The 17,638-nt window shown below is 39.8% G+C and overlaps 1 protein-coding gene across 2 annotated transcripts in view; it reads right to left on the bottom strand.

Moving 5' to 3' along the window:
• The window catches only part of SLC25A13 (solute carrier family 25 member 13), a 139,153-nt gene that overhangs the window by 8,877 nt on the left and 112,638 nt on the right, over positions 1-17,638 (bottom strand). For both annotated transcript variants that reach the window (XM_060782218.2, XM_060782220.2), the window contains 2 exons: positions 10,898-11,038; positions 302-440 (listed from right to left, as the gene is read on the bottom strand). In XM_060782218.2, the coding sequence (XP_060638201.2) occupies positions 302-440; positions 10,898-11,038 (280 nt within the window). The remainder of the gene's footprint in view (positions 1-301; positions 441-10,897; positions 11,039-17,638) is intronic.

Below are 17,638 nucleotides of genomic sequence, written 5' to 3'. Positions count from 1 at the left end.
GTCTCAAGTCACGGTCCAATGTTCAAACCATGAAACTAGTCTGGCTCCACTTGATTGAATGACCATAAATCAGTAATTATCTCTCAGCCTAGCTTTACTAGAAAGGGTTACTATGAGGAGAAGAATGAGGCGATCATGTATATCACCTCAATCTCTTTGGAATAAATCCTGTCGGTAAATAAAATCTGTGTTGCACTTTGTTATCCAGTTTGATCCTGCTTAACCAGTTCCAGTGTCCAATTCATTTGAGGTCTCCAAAGAACAAGAGGTCGATAGTGTCAAAACAAAAGCAGCTACTTACCAGCTATTGCTCCAGCTAAAAGCAAATATCCAGGACTCACTCGTCCATCTTCACTTGCAAAAGCAGATTTCATGTGAGCATAGCAGGGAAAGTAAATGGCAGAGAAGGGAATGTCACGAAGAAAACAGGCCTTGGCTCCCTAGGAGAAGAAAAGACAAAAGACTGTAGATAGGACTAGAAAAAGATACTGAATACTGAGATAGTTAATAACTTCTGTGCTTTTACCTTCCTTTGTAAAATGGTCTCCACAATCTAACAAAGATTTAAACCTACCACTTTATGCAAACTTAAAAGGTAAAGGTTTCCCTTTGACATTAAGTCTAGTCGTGTCCAACTCTGAGGGGTACTCATCTCCATTTCTAAGCTGAAGAGCTGACGCCGTCCATAGATGCCTCCAAGGTCATGTGGCCAGCATGACTGCATGGAGTGCCGTTACCTTCCCGTTGAAGCAGTATCTATTGATCTACTCACATTTGCATATTTTTGAACTGCTACATTGGCAGAAGCTGGGGCTAACAGTGGGAGCTCACCCTGCTCCCCGGATTTGAATCTTTTGTTCAGCAAGTTCAGCTCTGCGGTTTAACCCGCTGCAGTATTTTCTGTTGGTCATGGGGGTTTTGTGTTGGAAGTTTGGCCCAATTCTATCATTGGTGGGATTCAGAATGCTCTTTGATTGTAGATGAACTATAAATTCTAGCAACTACAACTCCCAAATGTCAAATCTATTTCCCCCAAACTCCACCACTGTTCACATGTGGACATATTGAGTATTCGTGACAAGTTTGGTCCAGATCCATCATTATTTGAGTCCACAGTGCTCTCTGGATGTAGGTGTACTACAACTCCAAAACTCAAGGTCAATGCCCATTAAACCCTTCCAGTATTTTCTGTTGGTCATGGGAGTTGTGTGTGCCAAGTTTGGTTCAATTCCATCATTGGTCGAGTTCAGAATGCTCTTTGATAGTAAGTTAACTATAAATCCCAACATCTACAACTCTCAAATGACAAAATCAATCCCACCCCCCACCCCCCAACATCGCCAGTATTCAAATTTGGGCATATCAGGTATTTGTGCCAAATTTGGTCCAGTGAATGAAAATATATCCTGCATACCAGATACTTATATTACAATTAATAACAGTAGCAACAAAAATAATTTTATGGTTGAAGGTCATCACAGCATGAGGAACTGTCTTAAGGGGTCCCGGCATTAGGAAGGTTGAGAACCACTGGTTTAAGCAAACGTCTACAACTGTCACCCTTCCATAACTTACAAAGATATATGTTTGCATGCCTGACAGGATTCAGAAGAGCAGCCTCTACAAGGAAGGAACATTCCACAGAGACAGATTCCCTTATGGGATATATTTGCCTGACAAGTGTTGTTTCACTCTGTGGCAGGTAAAGCTGGAGATGAACAAATGCACATCCTTCTCAAATACTATTTGTTCCAAAGGCTGATGAATCTCCATGTTAATTGTTTTTGCTGCATAGCACAGCTGATTGGTTTTATTTTATTTTTTTGCTGTTGTTATTAAAATCAGACACCTTTTTGTTCCTATTACAGTTCAAGATGCTCAATTCTGAAGGGTATGAACACCCCATAAGAATTTCCCCAAAACTTCAACCTGATGTGATGGTTGTCAGGAACCTTTAGATTTATCCAGTTTTACAAACCAAGAAGCACAGAGCAACTATTCTTTTATGCAATTTATCAAAGCTCTAGGTTAAGTAGATAAAAAATCCAGCATCGTTCCTTCTCTCTCGTTTTATGCTTGGGTAAGAATTTTGCTAAGAATAATAAAGCAAAAGTGGGCTCAGTATATACACAGTTCTTTCCAAGCCCACCACATGACATTTTTCCAGGACCCAAATTCTAATGAAGGAATGATGACATCGACACCGCAGTGTCTTTAAAATAATAAGTGGGACGGACTCGCAAACTCTTTAGCTCCTCTATGTCTCATTTTTATAGTAATCTCTCTGCAAAGATGGAAACAGCATGCCTTTTAAGAAACCCTCAGGTAACATGCTTTCAGATTGAAGAAAGAAAATAATCTGCCAACTTTCGTCGGCTTATAATGTAAACAAAGCTGGATCAAAACTTTAGATCTACTTTATTAACCACCAACTTTGGCTGTGTTCCAATATCTCAACAGTCTAAAGTTTCCTCTTACCCCTCTGCTTGAAAGTCTGGGAAAGCATGTTTAACAGCAGACCTCATTTAACTCCAAGTTAATCACCTGCAACCAGCTAATGCCAATTAGGAAGGCTTAAGGGAGAATGGCCATAGCATCTCACAAGGCCAAGGAAACGTTCCTTCTGCAATGCTCAGAAGAGTTTAATGGGAAGCAAATTCTCAATCAAATTTGTTTCCAAATAAAGTATGTCCCTAATTCTACCTTTACTTTAGTCTTCACACTTTTTTGATACTCACGCTGAGTAAAAACCCTAAAGGCACCTTCAATATGAGTTCCTCATAAGATATTAGGATCATTGAACCAGAACTGAGAACTAGTTGTATGTAATTACTTTCCAAATAACGAAGTTCTTATATCAAAGTAGGATGATAACTTAACTAAGAATAACCTCATTTTTTTGCAATGTAATTAAAACCATTTATGACTTTTGTACTTATGGTAAACGTGGCTAAATGATACAGGAGGAATATGACATGGTTCTGGTGCTGGCTCATGATGCATCTAGAGCCACCACTTGGTGCTTTGTTGTGGTGATGTGATGACAATGTAGACTGCAGTAGTTACTCAAACTAGGGGTCCATAGATAGTGTGCAAGCTATTGGCTGTCAATCCATGGGGAGTTTCCAGGAAAAACCCCACTTGCGACACAAATACATTGTCAGCCCTTGGCACACTGAGGAAAATCCCCATAGCAGATAAGCCATGAAATAAGACAACAGTGTGTTCTGTATCACAGGCCAGTATCTTATAGTATTTGATTTACTTTTAAGGAACTATAAAGAAGCCCCCGGTGGTGTAGCGGGTTGAACCGCTGAGCTGCTGAACTTGCTGACTGAAAGGTAGGCGGTTCGAATCCGGGGAGAGCTCCTGTTGTTAGTCCCAGCTTCTGCCAACCTAGCAGTTTGAAAACATGCAAATGTGAGTAGATCAATAAGTACTGTTCCAGCGGGAAAGTAGCAGCGCTTCATGCAGTCATGCCAGCCACATAACCTAGGAGGCATCTACAGACAACGCTGGCTCTTCAGGTTAGAAACGGAGATGAGCACCCCCCCTCCCCACCCCCAGAGTCAGACATGACTAGACTTAATGTCAAGGGGAAACCTTTTCCTTAACTATAAAGTAACTATTTAGTTAGTAAAGGTAAAGGCTTTCCCTTGACACTGAGTCCAGTTGTGTCTGACTGGGGGTTGGTTTCTAAGCCGAAGAGCTGGCGTTGTCCGTAGACACATCCAAGGTCATGTGGCTGGCATGACTGCATGAAAGACCGTTACCTTCCCACCAGAGTGGTACCTATTGATCTACTCACATTTGCATGTTTTCAAATTGCTAGGTTGGCAGAAGCTGGAGCTAACAGCAGGAACTCACCCTGCTCCTCAGATTCGAACTATCAACCTTTCGGTCAGCAAGTTCAGCAAGTCAGGGGTTCAACCCACTGCGCCACCAGGGGCTCCTTTATAGTTCCTTAAAAGTACATCAAATACTATAAAATATTGGTCTGTGGTACAGAACACATTGTTGTCTTATTTCATTGCTTATCTGCTCTGGGGATTTTTCCCAGGGTGTCAAGGGCTCACAATGTATTTGTGTCACAAGTGGTTTTTTCCCTGGAAACTCACCATAGATTATTACTTCCGAGGAAACGAACAGTGAAGCATTACTTTTAAAAAACTGCATTTATAACTACTAGAGGAGGACTTTGAATGATAATGATTACTTATTCTTTTTTTTTTTAAGACCTTGCAAGCTCTGTGTCTACCTGAGTTTATTTTGGAGGCTGCTGAAATGCAGTTTCAGGAAAATCCTTTGCACGATGACATGTACCTCCTTCTAACCTGCGAACTGGCTCCTGGCCTTCCTTTACTTGTTTCTAATAACCCCTCAAGCCTTTAATCTGGCATTGCATCATGGAGTAAAAACCAACAGAGGAAAAGAAAAGGATTGTCAGAAGTTGTGGATAATCAACCCAGAAGTCAGAGCTAGGGCAGGTTCTTTAGCATGCTAATTCCCGCTTATTCCAGCCTTACCTGCAGGAGGAGGAAAAAAAATAAGGATCTAAATAAACTATTTCTACTACAAGGGGAGGGTAATTATACTCACAAAGGCACCTCTGTGTCAGGGTTGGGCACAAGGAGCCAGAAGGTCTGGGAGACGCAGGCTTAACCTCGTCTCCTGCAGTGAATGCACATTGTCTTGCGGAGGGGGGGAAATGCCAGACTGGGGGGACCTCGCCGAATTCAAGACAACAGTAGTGCACCTTGTTTGAGAGGGTTATTTAATGCTTCTGGCACCTGTACTTACCGCCATCCCTTCTTTTCCAACCTTACAGGTTTAGAATTTATTTGGCATGTATAATTGTTATTTTGATCCTATAGCAACAAACAATAGGCAGCATGTCATTTCTTGATCCGTTAGCATTCCTCTTGGGTTTCGCTGGCAACTGAACCCTTCCAATTCGGATGTACGGCAGCGCCCACCCCTCCGCTCCACGGCAGCCCCCCTCTTCCTCCACCTCACCTTATCTTGCTTCAAAAGCCCCAGTTAAAGATTTAAGAGGCTCGGCTGGCATTTCAGGACAGAGATGGAATGGGTTATGTGCTTTCATTTTAAACATACGGCAGGACTAAAATGCGTGTCCAAATAATTCCGGAACATTTTTTACTTCTATAAATAAAAATCAAAAAGGGAAAGTGGGCAGTTCTGAGTATTCCCATCTTGGAGGGATTCACCTCTTTTTCTAGAATGATATGAATTGAAAATATTCTTATTATTTTGTTGTTTTACCCTCTCCTACCCAACTTGGAACTCAAATAATCTTGCAAGTATTAAAAGGAAAACATTCTAATGATCCCGAACACAAACACGTACACCTTTAGAGATGTTTCAAGAAACAGTGTGAAGTTCAGCTACTATTCGGAAATATTTTCCAAGCTTATATCATGTTTGCTGCCTGGATTCTGCAAAGGTGGCATATCTAACTCTAAAAAGAAGTTTGATTATAGAGGGGTTATACTCTTATAATTTCAGAATTCAACAGAATGCTGTTTACTTATATATTTCTGATGACAAATTAAACTGTATTAAAATAATATTGCTTAAATTAAGGAAATACTTAATGCTACAGCTTTTTCGAAAGAATAAAAAGCAACTGAACAGGGGAAAGTTTTTTCTTTCGTGTCAGGAGTGACTTGAGAAACTGCAAGTTGTTTCTGGTGTGAGAGAATTGGTCGTCTGCAAAGACGTTGCCCAGGGGATGCCCAGATACCATCCTGTGGGAGGCTTTTCTCATGTTCCCACATGAGAAGCTGGAACTGACAGATGGGAGCTCACCCCACTCCGAAGATTCAAACCGCCGACTTTTTGGTCAGCAGTCTTGCCGACACAAGGGTTTAGCCCATTGCGCCACTGAGGACTCCACTCCACAGAGGAAATGATTTGAAAGTATTTGAAGTTTATTCTTCAAGCTGATTAGTTAATAGAAACACTTACCAGTAAGCAATCTCTTTGTAAACAAATACCTTTTCTTTACTAACTAAAAAACATATGAATTCTAGAAAATGTTTATTTCTTTTTTAAAATACACAAGAATGTTAACTTTAGAAAATCATATTTTATGCATATATGCATGCAATTTTGTTTTAACCTAAGCAATTCAAACTATCACAATTGTGTGATATGTTCAATACCAATGGCTAAAACTGGACAGAAGTAACATAGCATGCAATTTTATATAAATGAATAAAATATTTATTCTAGAGATATTTGAAAGATACCTGCAAAGAAATAAAATAATCTACTTTCAGGTAAAGATATTGTATAATAAAATATAAATACACTGCAAAAAAGTAGCTGTTGACTGTTCTGCAGACTGATAGCCATTCATTCAAGTATTTATCACTTGGTACATCTGATGTCTTTTGTTATGCTTTCTCTATCTTCATGGCCGGAGTAGAAAGCAGAAAGTCACATTAATCTGAGTAACCAGCAAAAGCAGCCAGTGTCAATAACAAGCAATCAGTGATGCACATTCCCAACTTTCTATCTTCTTTTTGAAGATAACTCCAGGAGCTTGTGCGCCTATCTACTTTGAGATTCCTATTCCAGCGTTAAACATATTGGTCAAATCATCAAGGATTCATGCTCCACATGAATGACATAACAGAGTACTCTAATATGGTATATGGCATTATTCTTTGTTGAGTTATATCAGTGGTTCCCAAACTGTGGTCCGTGGACCACCAGTGGTCCACAAGAACTAAAATATGGACCGTGGCCTCACCATTAATACACCGTTGCAACAAAAGAGACTGGTCTCGCGAAATCCTCTTATAGTGCTGAGGCTTATTAAATATGGTTTTCTGTGGCTGAGAACATGACGACTACTGGATGGCATATGTTTTGTATCAGAAACTAGAGCTGATGTAGATCCAATGCAATTTTCTGAATCAGTACCCTAAATAACCAAACCGAATCTTAAGTTGACAAAAAACTGATTTGTAACCCTTTTGGTACTAATGCTAGAGAGTGGTCCCTGGTCAAAGTGGTTCCTGGTTAAAAAAAAAAAAAAGGTTGGGAACCACTGAGTTCTATCGAATGACGTATCTCATCCTTCACCGTTGACTATTGGACTAGTGTTAGTTGGATTTCACAGAATCATAGAGTTGGAAGATACCAAAAGGGTCATCTAGCCTAACTTCATTCTGTCATACAGGAATACACCATCAAAGCATCATTGCGTCACCTAAGTTTTGGATTGAACCTCTCCATAGGAGGAGACTCTAACATAATCTGAGGTTGTGTATCCCAATATTGAATAGATCTTCTTGTTAAGAAGTGGGAATCTAACAATACCAAGAGGGTCAAAAGTTGCCCATTTCTTATTATATGTCACCATCCCTTAAAAACAAATTTCAGTTGTCTATATGGCATGTGGCAAATCCACTGTCAGCTTTCTTTTCCACAGTTCCAAGGGAGGAATGATTTGGACTAAGCCTATGAAACAGAGATAAAGGTTTAAATCAGTGGTTCTCAACCTGTGGGTACCCAGATGTTTTGGCCTACAACTCCCAGAAATGCTAACAGCTGGTAAACTGGCTGGGATTTCTGGGAGTTGTAGGCCAAAACACCTGGGGACCCACAGGTTGAGAACCACTGGTTAAGATCCTCTTCTTTCCATGGTTGGATCTCTAGATCCAAACTGGGTGCTTCCCTTCCCTGTAGCTGTTTTTTCAAAAATACGTTTAAGAAGCAGAAACCACAGAATAGATATTACACTTGTGAATAAATGCAGCCAAGTGAATGTAGCATAGGCATCACTTATATTTTTTAGAATTAAACATCTGTCTTATATCAAAATACCTGTACCTAATAATGATCATACACTTTACAACAACCCTGTAATCTTATGCGTGACAATGGTATCTAAATAATAAAAACACAGCATAAGCAAGGATGGATTTCATAAACGATCCACCATAGAAAGATATAATTAAGTTTATTTTTATTTTATTTTGTAAAGTTTGGCATAGCTTCAAAGTTATGGCTTCATTTCTTTAAAATCTTAGGGTTTAGGTTTGAACTTTCTCAGTTCACTATCCACCTTGAAAGGCTTCACAGCCTCAGGAATGTGGAACGTTTGGCATATTTTCTCCCCTTCACTTGTAAATATCTGCCCCTCAGCAGCAGTGTAAGTTATGGGGAGCTCTACATTGGATATAGGCTTCTAGATTCCCATTCATCTATAAATAACACATGCCAGGCCAAAAAACAAGCACAAAAAAACCCCAACACCTAACTCATACCCAACTTTTGCAAGTTGAGTTTTTTAAATCATGATAGAAACAGAGCTATATAGACTTGGGTTAATAAATATGCGGAAGCAATACAGACATGGAATCACTTCATTTTTTATTCCCTTCTTCATCAACTCTCCTCTTTAAAGACTTCCAAAAATTTACTATGCACATATACACAATCGTTTCAAGACAGCAGACATAGCAAAGCTGGTATGCAACCAACATTAACTCCACTCAGATGTGTTTACATGACAAGCCGCAAAAGAATTTATTAGCAGTAGTTATAGCTATTTTGTCAAATGGGTGAATGTTTCCCCTGACCACATAGGCTCACTTACCCCTAATGGGAAGAGAACAGCACCAAAACATCCACTATGAGCAGAACTAGCTCTTGGGTTGGCAAAGTAACTACTGCTACCATTGTCGACAGAAGCAAAAAGTAAGAGAACACCTCCTCACCCAGCATAAAACAGTGCATTCTGTCCAACTGCCTTAACCCTAGAGCTTTACTGTTTGGTTGGAACTAAGAAAAATGAACTTTTGCATTGCCATGTCACAATGAACCATCGTGGAGATTAAGATCCTCCGAGGAGGCCCTGCTTTCTGTCCCGCCATTGTCACAGGCACGATAGGTGGGGACGAGAGACAGGGCCTTCTCGGTGATTACTCCCTGGCTATGGAACTCCATTCCTGGTGAGATCAGGTCAACCCCCTCTCTCCTGTCCTTTAGAAGGATGGTAAAAAACTTGGCTGTGGGACCAAGCTTTCGGGACAGGGCAATAAAGCAGCAATAGGAAAGATTACCAGGCCAATTAGATTTGATGTGGATGACTAGGACGGTTTTAAGTGGTGTATTTTAATATTTTGATAAATGTTTTTAAAGTTTATGTATGTATATAATTGAATGTCTGCCATATATATGCTGTGCTCTGCCCCGAGTCCCCTTTGGGGTGAGAAGGGTGGAATATAAATGTTTTAAATAAATAAATAAATAACTTTTTCTATTGTTTACTCAAGTTATATTCTCTTTTCTCACCAAGATGAGATATGCTGTCGTCATTGTTGCTGCTGCTGTTAAGGACATTATTTGACTTATTATTTTTTTCTTCTGACTGGTCTTGGCACAGTTTTTCTTGCAATGGCAGGGTGGGAATAGGTGTGTGAAATGCCAGGTCTTTCTGAAAATGAAACTTCTTCATTCTGTCCAGCAGCTTGGCTCAACTGCGCAGGACAAAGCTTAGGCGACATCATAGCGCCATGGTTAGTAGCAAGAGGAGATGATCAAGTCTCTGACAAAAGTGATACCCATGGTACCAGAACAGATCAGTACAGCATTTCTCTGAGACAGATGGAATATGCAGAAAGAGAAGAGGCACAGGATATTACTTTTTAAATAGTATAGTTAGATCTGAAGGAGTACAAGCAGGTCTTCCAAAGGAAGACTGATGAGAGATCTACAGCCTCTTCGTATCAATGGGCTCTTGGTTAATTTTAAAATTAGGAAGTAAATCGCTTTTCCCCCTCTAAGAAACAATGGCAGCACTTGTAGTTCTTGCTACAAGAACTTTGTTTCTTTTAACAGGATTTTTGGATATAGTTGTCCCTTCATATCCACGTATTTTGTATCTGCCAATTCAATAACTACAACTAATATTCCAAAATAAAATTTCCCATACATAAATAAAAAATAAACACATTTTTGTTGTTTTAACTAAGGAACACCAATTTATTATATCATTTATATCAGGGGTCCTCAAACGTTTTAAACAGAGGGCCAGGTCAGAGTCCCTCAAACTGTTGGAGGGTCAGATTATAATTTGTTAAAATATATGAATGAATTCCTATGCACACTGCACATATCTTATTTGGAGTGCAAAAAAACATCTAAAACAATACAATAATTAAAATGAAGAACAATTTTAAGAAACATAAACTTATTAGTATTTCAGTGGGAAATATGGTCTTGCTTTTGGCTGATGAGATAGGATTGTTGTTGTGTGCTTTCAAGTCATTTCAGACTTAGGTTGACCCTGAGCGAGGGCCGAGTAAAAGACCTTGGAGGGCCATATCTGGCCCCCGGGCCTTAGTTTGAGGACCCCTGATTTATATAATGGGACTTTAATAGTCGGAGCCCCCGGTGGTGCCACAGGTTAAACTATTGAGCTGCTGAACTTGCTGAACGAAAGGTCGGCAGTTCGAATCCAGGGAGCAGGGTGAGCTCCTGCTGTTAGCCCCAGGTTCTGCCAACCCAGCAGTTCGAAAACCTGCAAATGTGAATAGATCAATAGGTACCGCTCTGACGGGAAGGTAATGGTGCTCCATGTAGTCACGCGGCCCAAGTGGCGTCTACATACGTCTGCTCTTTGGCTTAGAAATGGAGATGAGCACCACCCCCCAGAGTTGGACACAACTAGACGTAATATCAAGGGGAAACCTTTACCTTTAATAGTCACAGATTATGGTATACATAGGAGGTCCCAGTATAAAATTGAGCAGATGCCACTGGCACACTAAGATTCCCCCTCCCCTTTTCTTTACTTTGAAATATATTATTTTTTTCATACACACAATTCAGTAAATAACATGTAGACAAAATATATTACCTTGTAGAGGCCAAAAAACCCCAGGTCCCGCAACACAGTAAGGGCACTAACACGGGGGCCAGTTGTAATCTCTCCAGCCACTTGCAACCGGATCTTGACAATTTCTAATGGGTTTGTGAAAATTACTTGAGATCCTCCAGCCTGAGGAGAAAACACATACCATCACTGCAGTAAAGTATAGAGATGTGGAACCTTAAAAGCTGCATCCAGTTAACTCAGTTGTGTGGTACTGTTAAATATATTATCTAAAACATATAACAAGCCCAAGATTCTTCAACGTCCAAAAAAAACACAAAACAAACCTACACAAGCAATGCCGAAGTACGTATCTATTTGGTTCTGTTGTTACTTCATGAGGATGGATAGAGGAGGTTGGAGAAAGCTGAACTCTTGGCACTTAAGCACCTTATCTATAATTGGTTAATGAGCTGCTAGTGACCAGGTCTTTTGACATTATGAACTGATGAACCATAGGATATTGCTACTGCAGCTTATCAACAAACAGTTTTGATAAAGGAAAACATTTCATAAAGAAGACTATACTGTGAAGAAATGAAACAAAATAAACTATAAACAAACTATAAACATTTACAAATGTAACTATTAACTAATCAGAACTGAAATCTAACAGCATCTGCAGTATTCTACTAAATAAATTGGTCATGCTGAAGCTGTCTCTCTACCTCTACCTCCCACCTTGGCACCTGGACAAAAAGTGCTATGGAACATATGCATTTACAACAGCTAATTTCCTACACTTTCAAACAAGTTATTGAACTGAAAGTTTGTGTATCCTCAAATGGCATTTTACTCAGTCACTCCTAATCTAATTTGAGCATGACTTCTCTACACACAAGGCAGTACTATTTTATTCTGTTTTCTCCCCAAAGCACTGCAAGAAAACAAACAAGACGTGAGGAGCTCTAATGCAACTCATCTTACTTTTAAAGAAACCCACAAAAATACTTTGGGTAATGATCTGCCCGCTTACCCAAAGTAACTAGTCTTGAACAACTGCCAACACCCTTAAAACAACAACATTTTGGCAGACTAAAGTACATTGCTAATAAAACTAATCCTCTGTATGGTTACTAGGAAAGGCTTGGAAAGCTTGGGATACAAATCAGTAGTCTGAGTAGGAAAATAATATAGTATCAAGCCCCACTCATTAATTGCCTTCTTTCCTTCCTTCAAAATAACCCAATTATTCGGGGCTTCAGGCAGAGGTCTGGCCTTATCTTGTACTGGAACTGGGCACTACATGCTGAGAACTAGCTGGTCCCTTAGAAGTGCCTCCTTGCAGGTCTTGTGTAGTTCCTCTACAGAACCTGGGAATAAATCTCCTCTTCCTCCTAGAATCCTCCAGCAAGTAGAGGTAGTGGCCAAGCTGCAGCATCTCTTATATAAGATTTTTTTTTCGTGTCAGGAGCGACTTGAGAAACTGCAAGTAGCTTCTGGTGTGAGAGACTTGTCCGTCTACAAGGACGTTGCCCAGGGGATGCTCAGATGTCTGATATTTTACCATCTTTGTGGGAGGCTTCTCTCATGTCCCCACATGGGGAGCTGGAGCTGACAGAGGGAGCTCAACCCATTCTCCCTGGATTTGAACTGCTAACCTATGGGTCAGCAATCCTGCCTTTAACCCATTGCAACACTGGGGGCTCCGATTCCTGCATAAGATGATAGGCAGCTTATGAAGGTAGAGAGAGGTTATCTGAATTCATAATATAGTCAAATATTTGTATACCTTGTAAGGACATCTGGAGTTTGCAACCTATTTTACCTGCATTAATATTTCCAAGACTACTACTGGTTTTGTCAACAATGGGAGACAAATGTAGAGGAGAAGTTGTTATTTATATGATATATGATTTAGCTATTTATCACCATAACATCTGAAGTCTCAAACGTTTCCCTCTAGACACACAGAGGGACTCTGATGAAGACGAATCCTGTTAACCAAAGTAAAGATGACTGTTCCAACTGTAAAAACCCTTTGAAATCAGTGGTACTATTCAAAATTATTACAGGTCAAGTCATTTGTTTCTGATCTATAGCCAAATAGTAACTACGCGTCTACTCCAGGCTGTCTTTCTCCAGTCTTTTCCACAACTGGTATGCACTAACCCATTTCCTTCTATTTACCATAATGAATTGCAACTGTGGGTATCATCCCTATACTGAAATAATTAAGGCAAGTTTTTTTCTCCCTAACATTATTCTTGAAACCTCATTTTTTAAAAAGAAGATTGTCTGCAGCATTAAATCTTTATCATTTTAAAATACATGTGCAACATGTGAAATGCATTTACCTCCTCTAAGCTTTTTCCAAACTGGTCTTAAGATCTCATAGCTTTTGCTATTCCTATTTACAGTCATTAATGACCACGTGTAGCCCTCAAAATCTACTCTTTAAGCCAGGGAGGACCCAACTGAAAGGTTTCTGAAGCACTGTATATTGGACTGCTGGGAAACAATGCCAAGAATCAAGTTGAAACAAGTAGCTGCAACACAACCCCGAGGGGTTTCTCCAGGACCTTATCTCAACACAACCAAAGATGAGGGGAATGTTGGAGTATTATATCCTAGCACCTTAATCTATGGCACCTAAAAAACCCTTCTGCTCCGGTAACATAGTTTAAAAGATAGATTTTTACAGGGCGAGATTGGAAGGAGCTTTCAATTGTGGAGCTCTCTCATTGTAGCCACCTCTGATAATGAAGGATGTTGACTAATATTTGCAGATTGAAATAAAGGAATCAATTAAAATATGCCATGGACCACGAGAAGATCCAACTAGTCCATATTTCAGGAAATAAAGCCCAACTGCTCACTGGAGGGAAGGATATTAGAGGCAAAGATGAAGTACTTTGGCCACATAATAAGAAGACAGGAAAGCTGGGAGAAGACAATGATGCTGGGGAAAATGGAAGGAAAAGGGAAGAGGGGCCAACCAAGGGCAAGATGGATGGATGGTATCCTCAAAGTGACTGGCTTGACTCTGAAGGAGCTGGGGATGGTGACGGCCAACAGGGAGCTCTGGCGAGGGCTGGTCCATGTGGTCACAAAGAATCAGAAGCGACTGAACGAATATACAACAAATAGTGAGACTACACTGAGGGCCATTTCTTAACCATGGTCCCTTTACAACAGCATTTTAAATAAGCCCAGAAATGTTACTAATTCAAAAACATTTTATTAGCCTGCTCAAAGAGCACTTTACAAGCTGGCTGCAGAAAAAGGGGAAATCTTCTGCAGCCAGAGAGGAAATTCAAGCTACACATACACACCTACCTTCTATTAAGCAGACTTGATAGAGGGGTAATGAAGCAGTTGCTCTCTCTCTAGTCAGCCTGCTGTGTTTCTGTGATGCTCACTGAGAAGGTTTTTCTCTCTAGCTCCTCCATGACTATGACAGAAACCAGTGTGTGTGCCACCCTTTAACCGTAAGATGTGTTCTCTTGCCTGGATGAAACTTCATACCCTCATCACCTTTAAATCCCTGGCTGCTTATCACAACTAGACAACTGGTAAAATAAATGTTGCTTTAAAGGGAAGATACTGGGGATTTGTGACTCTGTAGAGCAGTGCTTCCAAACCTGTGGTTCATGGACCACCAGTGGCCCGCAAGAATGAAAATATGGTCAGCGGCCTCACCATTTCTACACCGTTGCCTCAAAACCACGTGGCAACAAGTGCGACTGTCCTCACAAAACCCTCTTATAGTGCCGAGGCAACTGGGATGTTGGGAGAGAAGAGGCTGACTACCCAGGAAAGATTACTACTACCACATCAGCTCTAGATTATTAAATATGGTTTTCTGTGGGCAAGCAGATGTAGACTACTGGATGGCATATGTTCTGTACCAGAAACCTGATGCGGTCTATCCAATGCACTTTTCTGAATCAGCACCCCAAATAACCGAACCAAATTTAAAGTTGACCAAAAACTGATTCATAACCCTTTTGCTATTAATGTTGGAGAGTGGTCCCTGGTCAAGAGAAGGTTGGGAACCACTGCTGTAAAGTTTAGTGGCCTTTATATCCTACAGCAGCAATTCCTAATCTGTGGAACATGGATCTCTGCCAGCCACATAACAACATCATCATCAAAAACAACAAACAACAACAGCAAAATTATTCTTATATCCCGCCACCATCTCCCCAAAGGGACTTGGGGTGGCTTAAATGGGGACCAAGCCCAGCATAAACAAGAGTTACAAAGTAACATACTTAAAACATATAATACAGAACAGTAAGAATTAAAACACTAAAACCAGAACAATAAAAAGATATTTAAAGCCTTAACCAACATCCTGTGGCCTGTGATTTCTAGTCGTGAGATGAGAGTTTGAATTCTCATCCAAAAAATCTACTGTCTCATATGTCCTAATATTTTACAGAATGTAGCCATGGCTTTTAAAATAGGATTGCACTGCTGCAACTGTGTAAAGTGCAGAAATTGAAAAGGGGTACAAATTATGACTCCTGGGACCTCCAAGCAAGAGTAAGCCATCCACCTGTCTGAAACCCTGAGAACTGCTGCTAATGCAAGACTAGTTAATGAAACTGAACAATTGTACAAAAGTAATTTCCTTGTTGTATAACTGGAAAAGATAAACTTCCCTGATTTATCTCTCTGGAAGCACAGGCGTAAATAAAAATATGTAGCCCTGATACACTGATATATCGTTATCAGATATATGTTGTGTTTAGCGAGATATATATCGTTACAATACTGTGCCAATCTCCACACCCAAAAAAACCCAAAACAAAAAAGAAAATCCAGAACCAAATCTTGCCATATTATTGCTCTATTTGCTCATTACCACAGTTTGTTTCCATCACACAGATAAAAAAACCTGAACCTCCTTCTTTCCAATATCACCTTTTTCATGTGGAAAGAGGCATTTGCAGAACTTAGGTTTACATGAAGGCTCTTCCTGAAATTGAGAAGTCTCTAATATCTGGGCTCTTGCTCACCTAGAAAAGTCTCCAGACAAGTGGGAAGCTCTTCTCCGCAGATGTGCTTGTTTCCAAGTGTAGCAAGCAATGATGAAGTGAGTAATGAGTGAATAAGTTTTAGGCAGCTCATTACGCAACTTCAGACAAGCAACTATCTACCAGCTAAGCCTACCTTCAAATATTAGACCTTGGAAAAACACTTTTTGGAGAAGAGTTCTCATAATCACCCAGCCATATGACCAGTAGACAAGTTAGTGAGTTCTGGGAGTTATAGTTAACAGACCAAACAGACCAGATCTGGTGTTTCTTGAGAAGTGGAGATACAATAATGTTATAAAACCACTGAAGGACAAATTAACAGGAGTTAATCAGGCAGTTTGCCAGAATATAAAACACAAATGCTACCACAGAAGTACAGATTTCCCACAAATGCCATTATCTATGCTAAGATTCAATGCAACACTTTCTCAAAAAAGGTACAAAGGAATTTAATTAAAATTGCAGCCTATTTTTAGTAATAAAAAGAACAAAACAGATTCTTTTTATTTTATTTTAACATGAATCAAGACGTCGAATAATTTCAGAAGCCGAGGACCACACAACACGAGGGCAATAAGTTGCCTTATCCAGTCCGCATTGTGGGGTAATATATTTTTAATGGAAAATTGCTTCTGCACTTTTTCAGTGACAACTCTGACTTTTAAAAAACCAAACAAAAACATAAACCACAATATCACTAGACACCTCTCGATGGCAGTATAACCTTGTACACATGTGCACTCCCCAGGATAGAAAAGGAAAAGAATTGGATATTTCTTCCGTCTTTTTTTAAAGGCACTTGCAGAGGGGGAAATATCAGCTCAGTGCCACTGACCATCATAGCCACACAGAATTCAGGCTGAAAAGAAATGCACTGTATTTGATTGGTCCCGTTGCTTGAAATATTTGAAGAAATGGCTATTAAAAGAAGAGAAAGAATATTATCTTAATGGGGCTGGATTATTTATTTCCTTTGACATATGTGGCACTTTTGATTCCATACAGTACTCTAAAAACCTTTGCAAACTGCTGGAGAGAGAAAAAAAATCAACTTTTCAAACAGAAGTTACTTACCTACACTGGAAACTATCATGTACTGTATGTAAAAACAACAAAACATCTTAAGGCATCCTGACAACTTTATAATAGTGTGCAGATTAATTTTGTGGATGGGAGTTTGTTCCATCTAAGACATTAAGGGTTACCTAGAATCTGAGGACCATATAAGGTCACATGGTAGGGGCTGAGGACTATATATACATTATAGTCAGATGAAAACTAAATGCAGAAAATACTGATAATGGCAATTTCTTTGTAAGCATGGGCATTCACAAAGCTGCTCCTGATACCACCAAACATTTTAACCCTGATGTGTTTGTCGTAAACTATTGATGGAATGGCTGAGTAAAGGACTAGACAATGTTAACCTTTCCATCATGCCAAAAAATATGGACTAAAATGATAATTTAAATAGTCACGTAAAGTCAGATACTGAGACCTATCTAGCCTTATGTCCTCTTTCCAAGCGGTAACTACATATGTAGGCAATGCCTTCCTTATTGTTTGTCCCACAGCAACAAGTGTTCGGCACACAGCCTCAGAAAAAACAGAAGGTAGTTTATCTATTATGGCTGACAGCCATGATTAGATCCATCCACCATGAATTTATTTTATTCCCCCATCAAAGTCAGCGTCCATTATTTCATTTTTCTTTGTCTGTCCCAGTTGCAGTCCAATC

The sequence above is a fragment of the Anolis sagrei genome, chromosome 6, assembly GCF_037176765.1.
Source record: "Anolis sagrei isolate rAnoSag1 chromosome 6, rAnoSag1.mat, whole genome shotgun sequence".
In the NCBI taxonomy this organism is placed as follows: Eukaryota; Metazoa; Chordata; class Lepidosauria; order Squamata; family Dactyloidae; genus Anolis; species Anolis sagrei.
The sequence above is the reverse complement of the archived record's forward strand: the minus strand, read 5'-3'. Positions and strand labels throughout refer to the sequence as shown.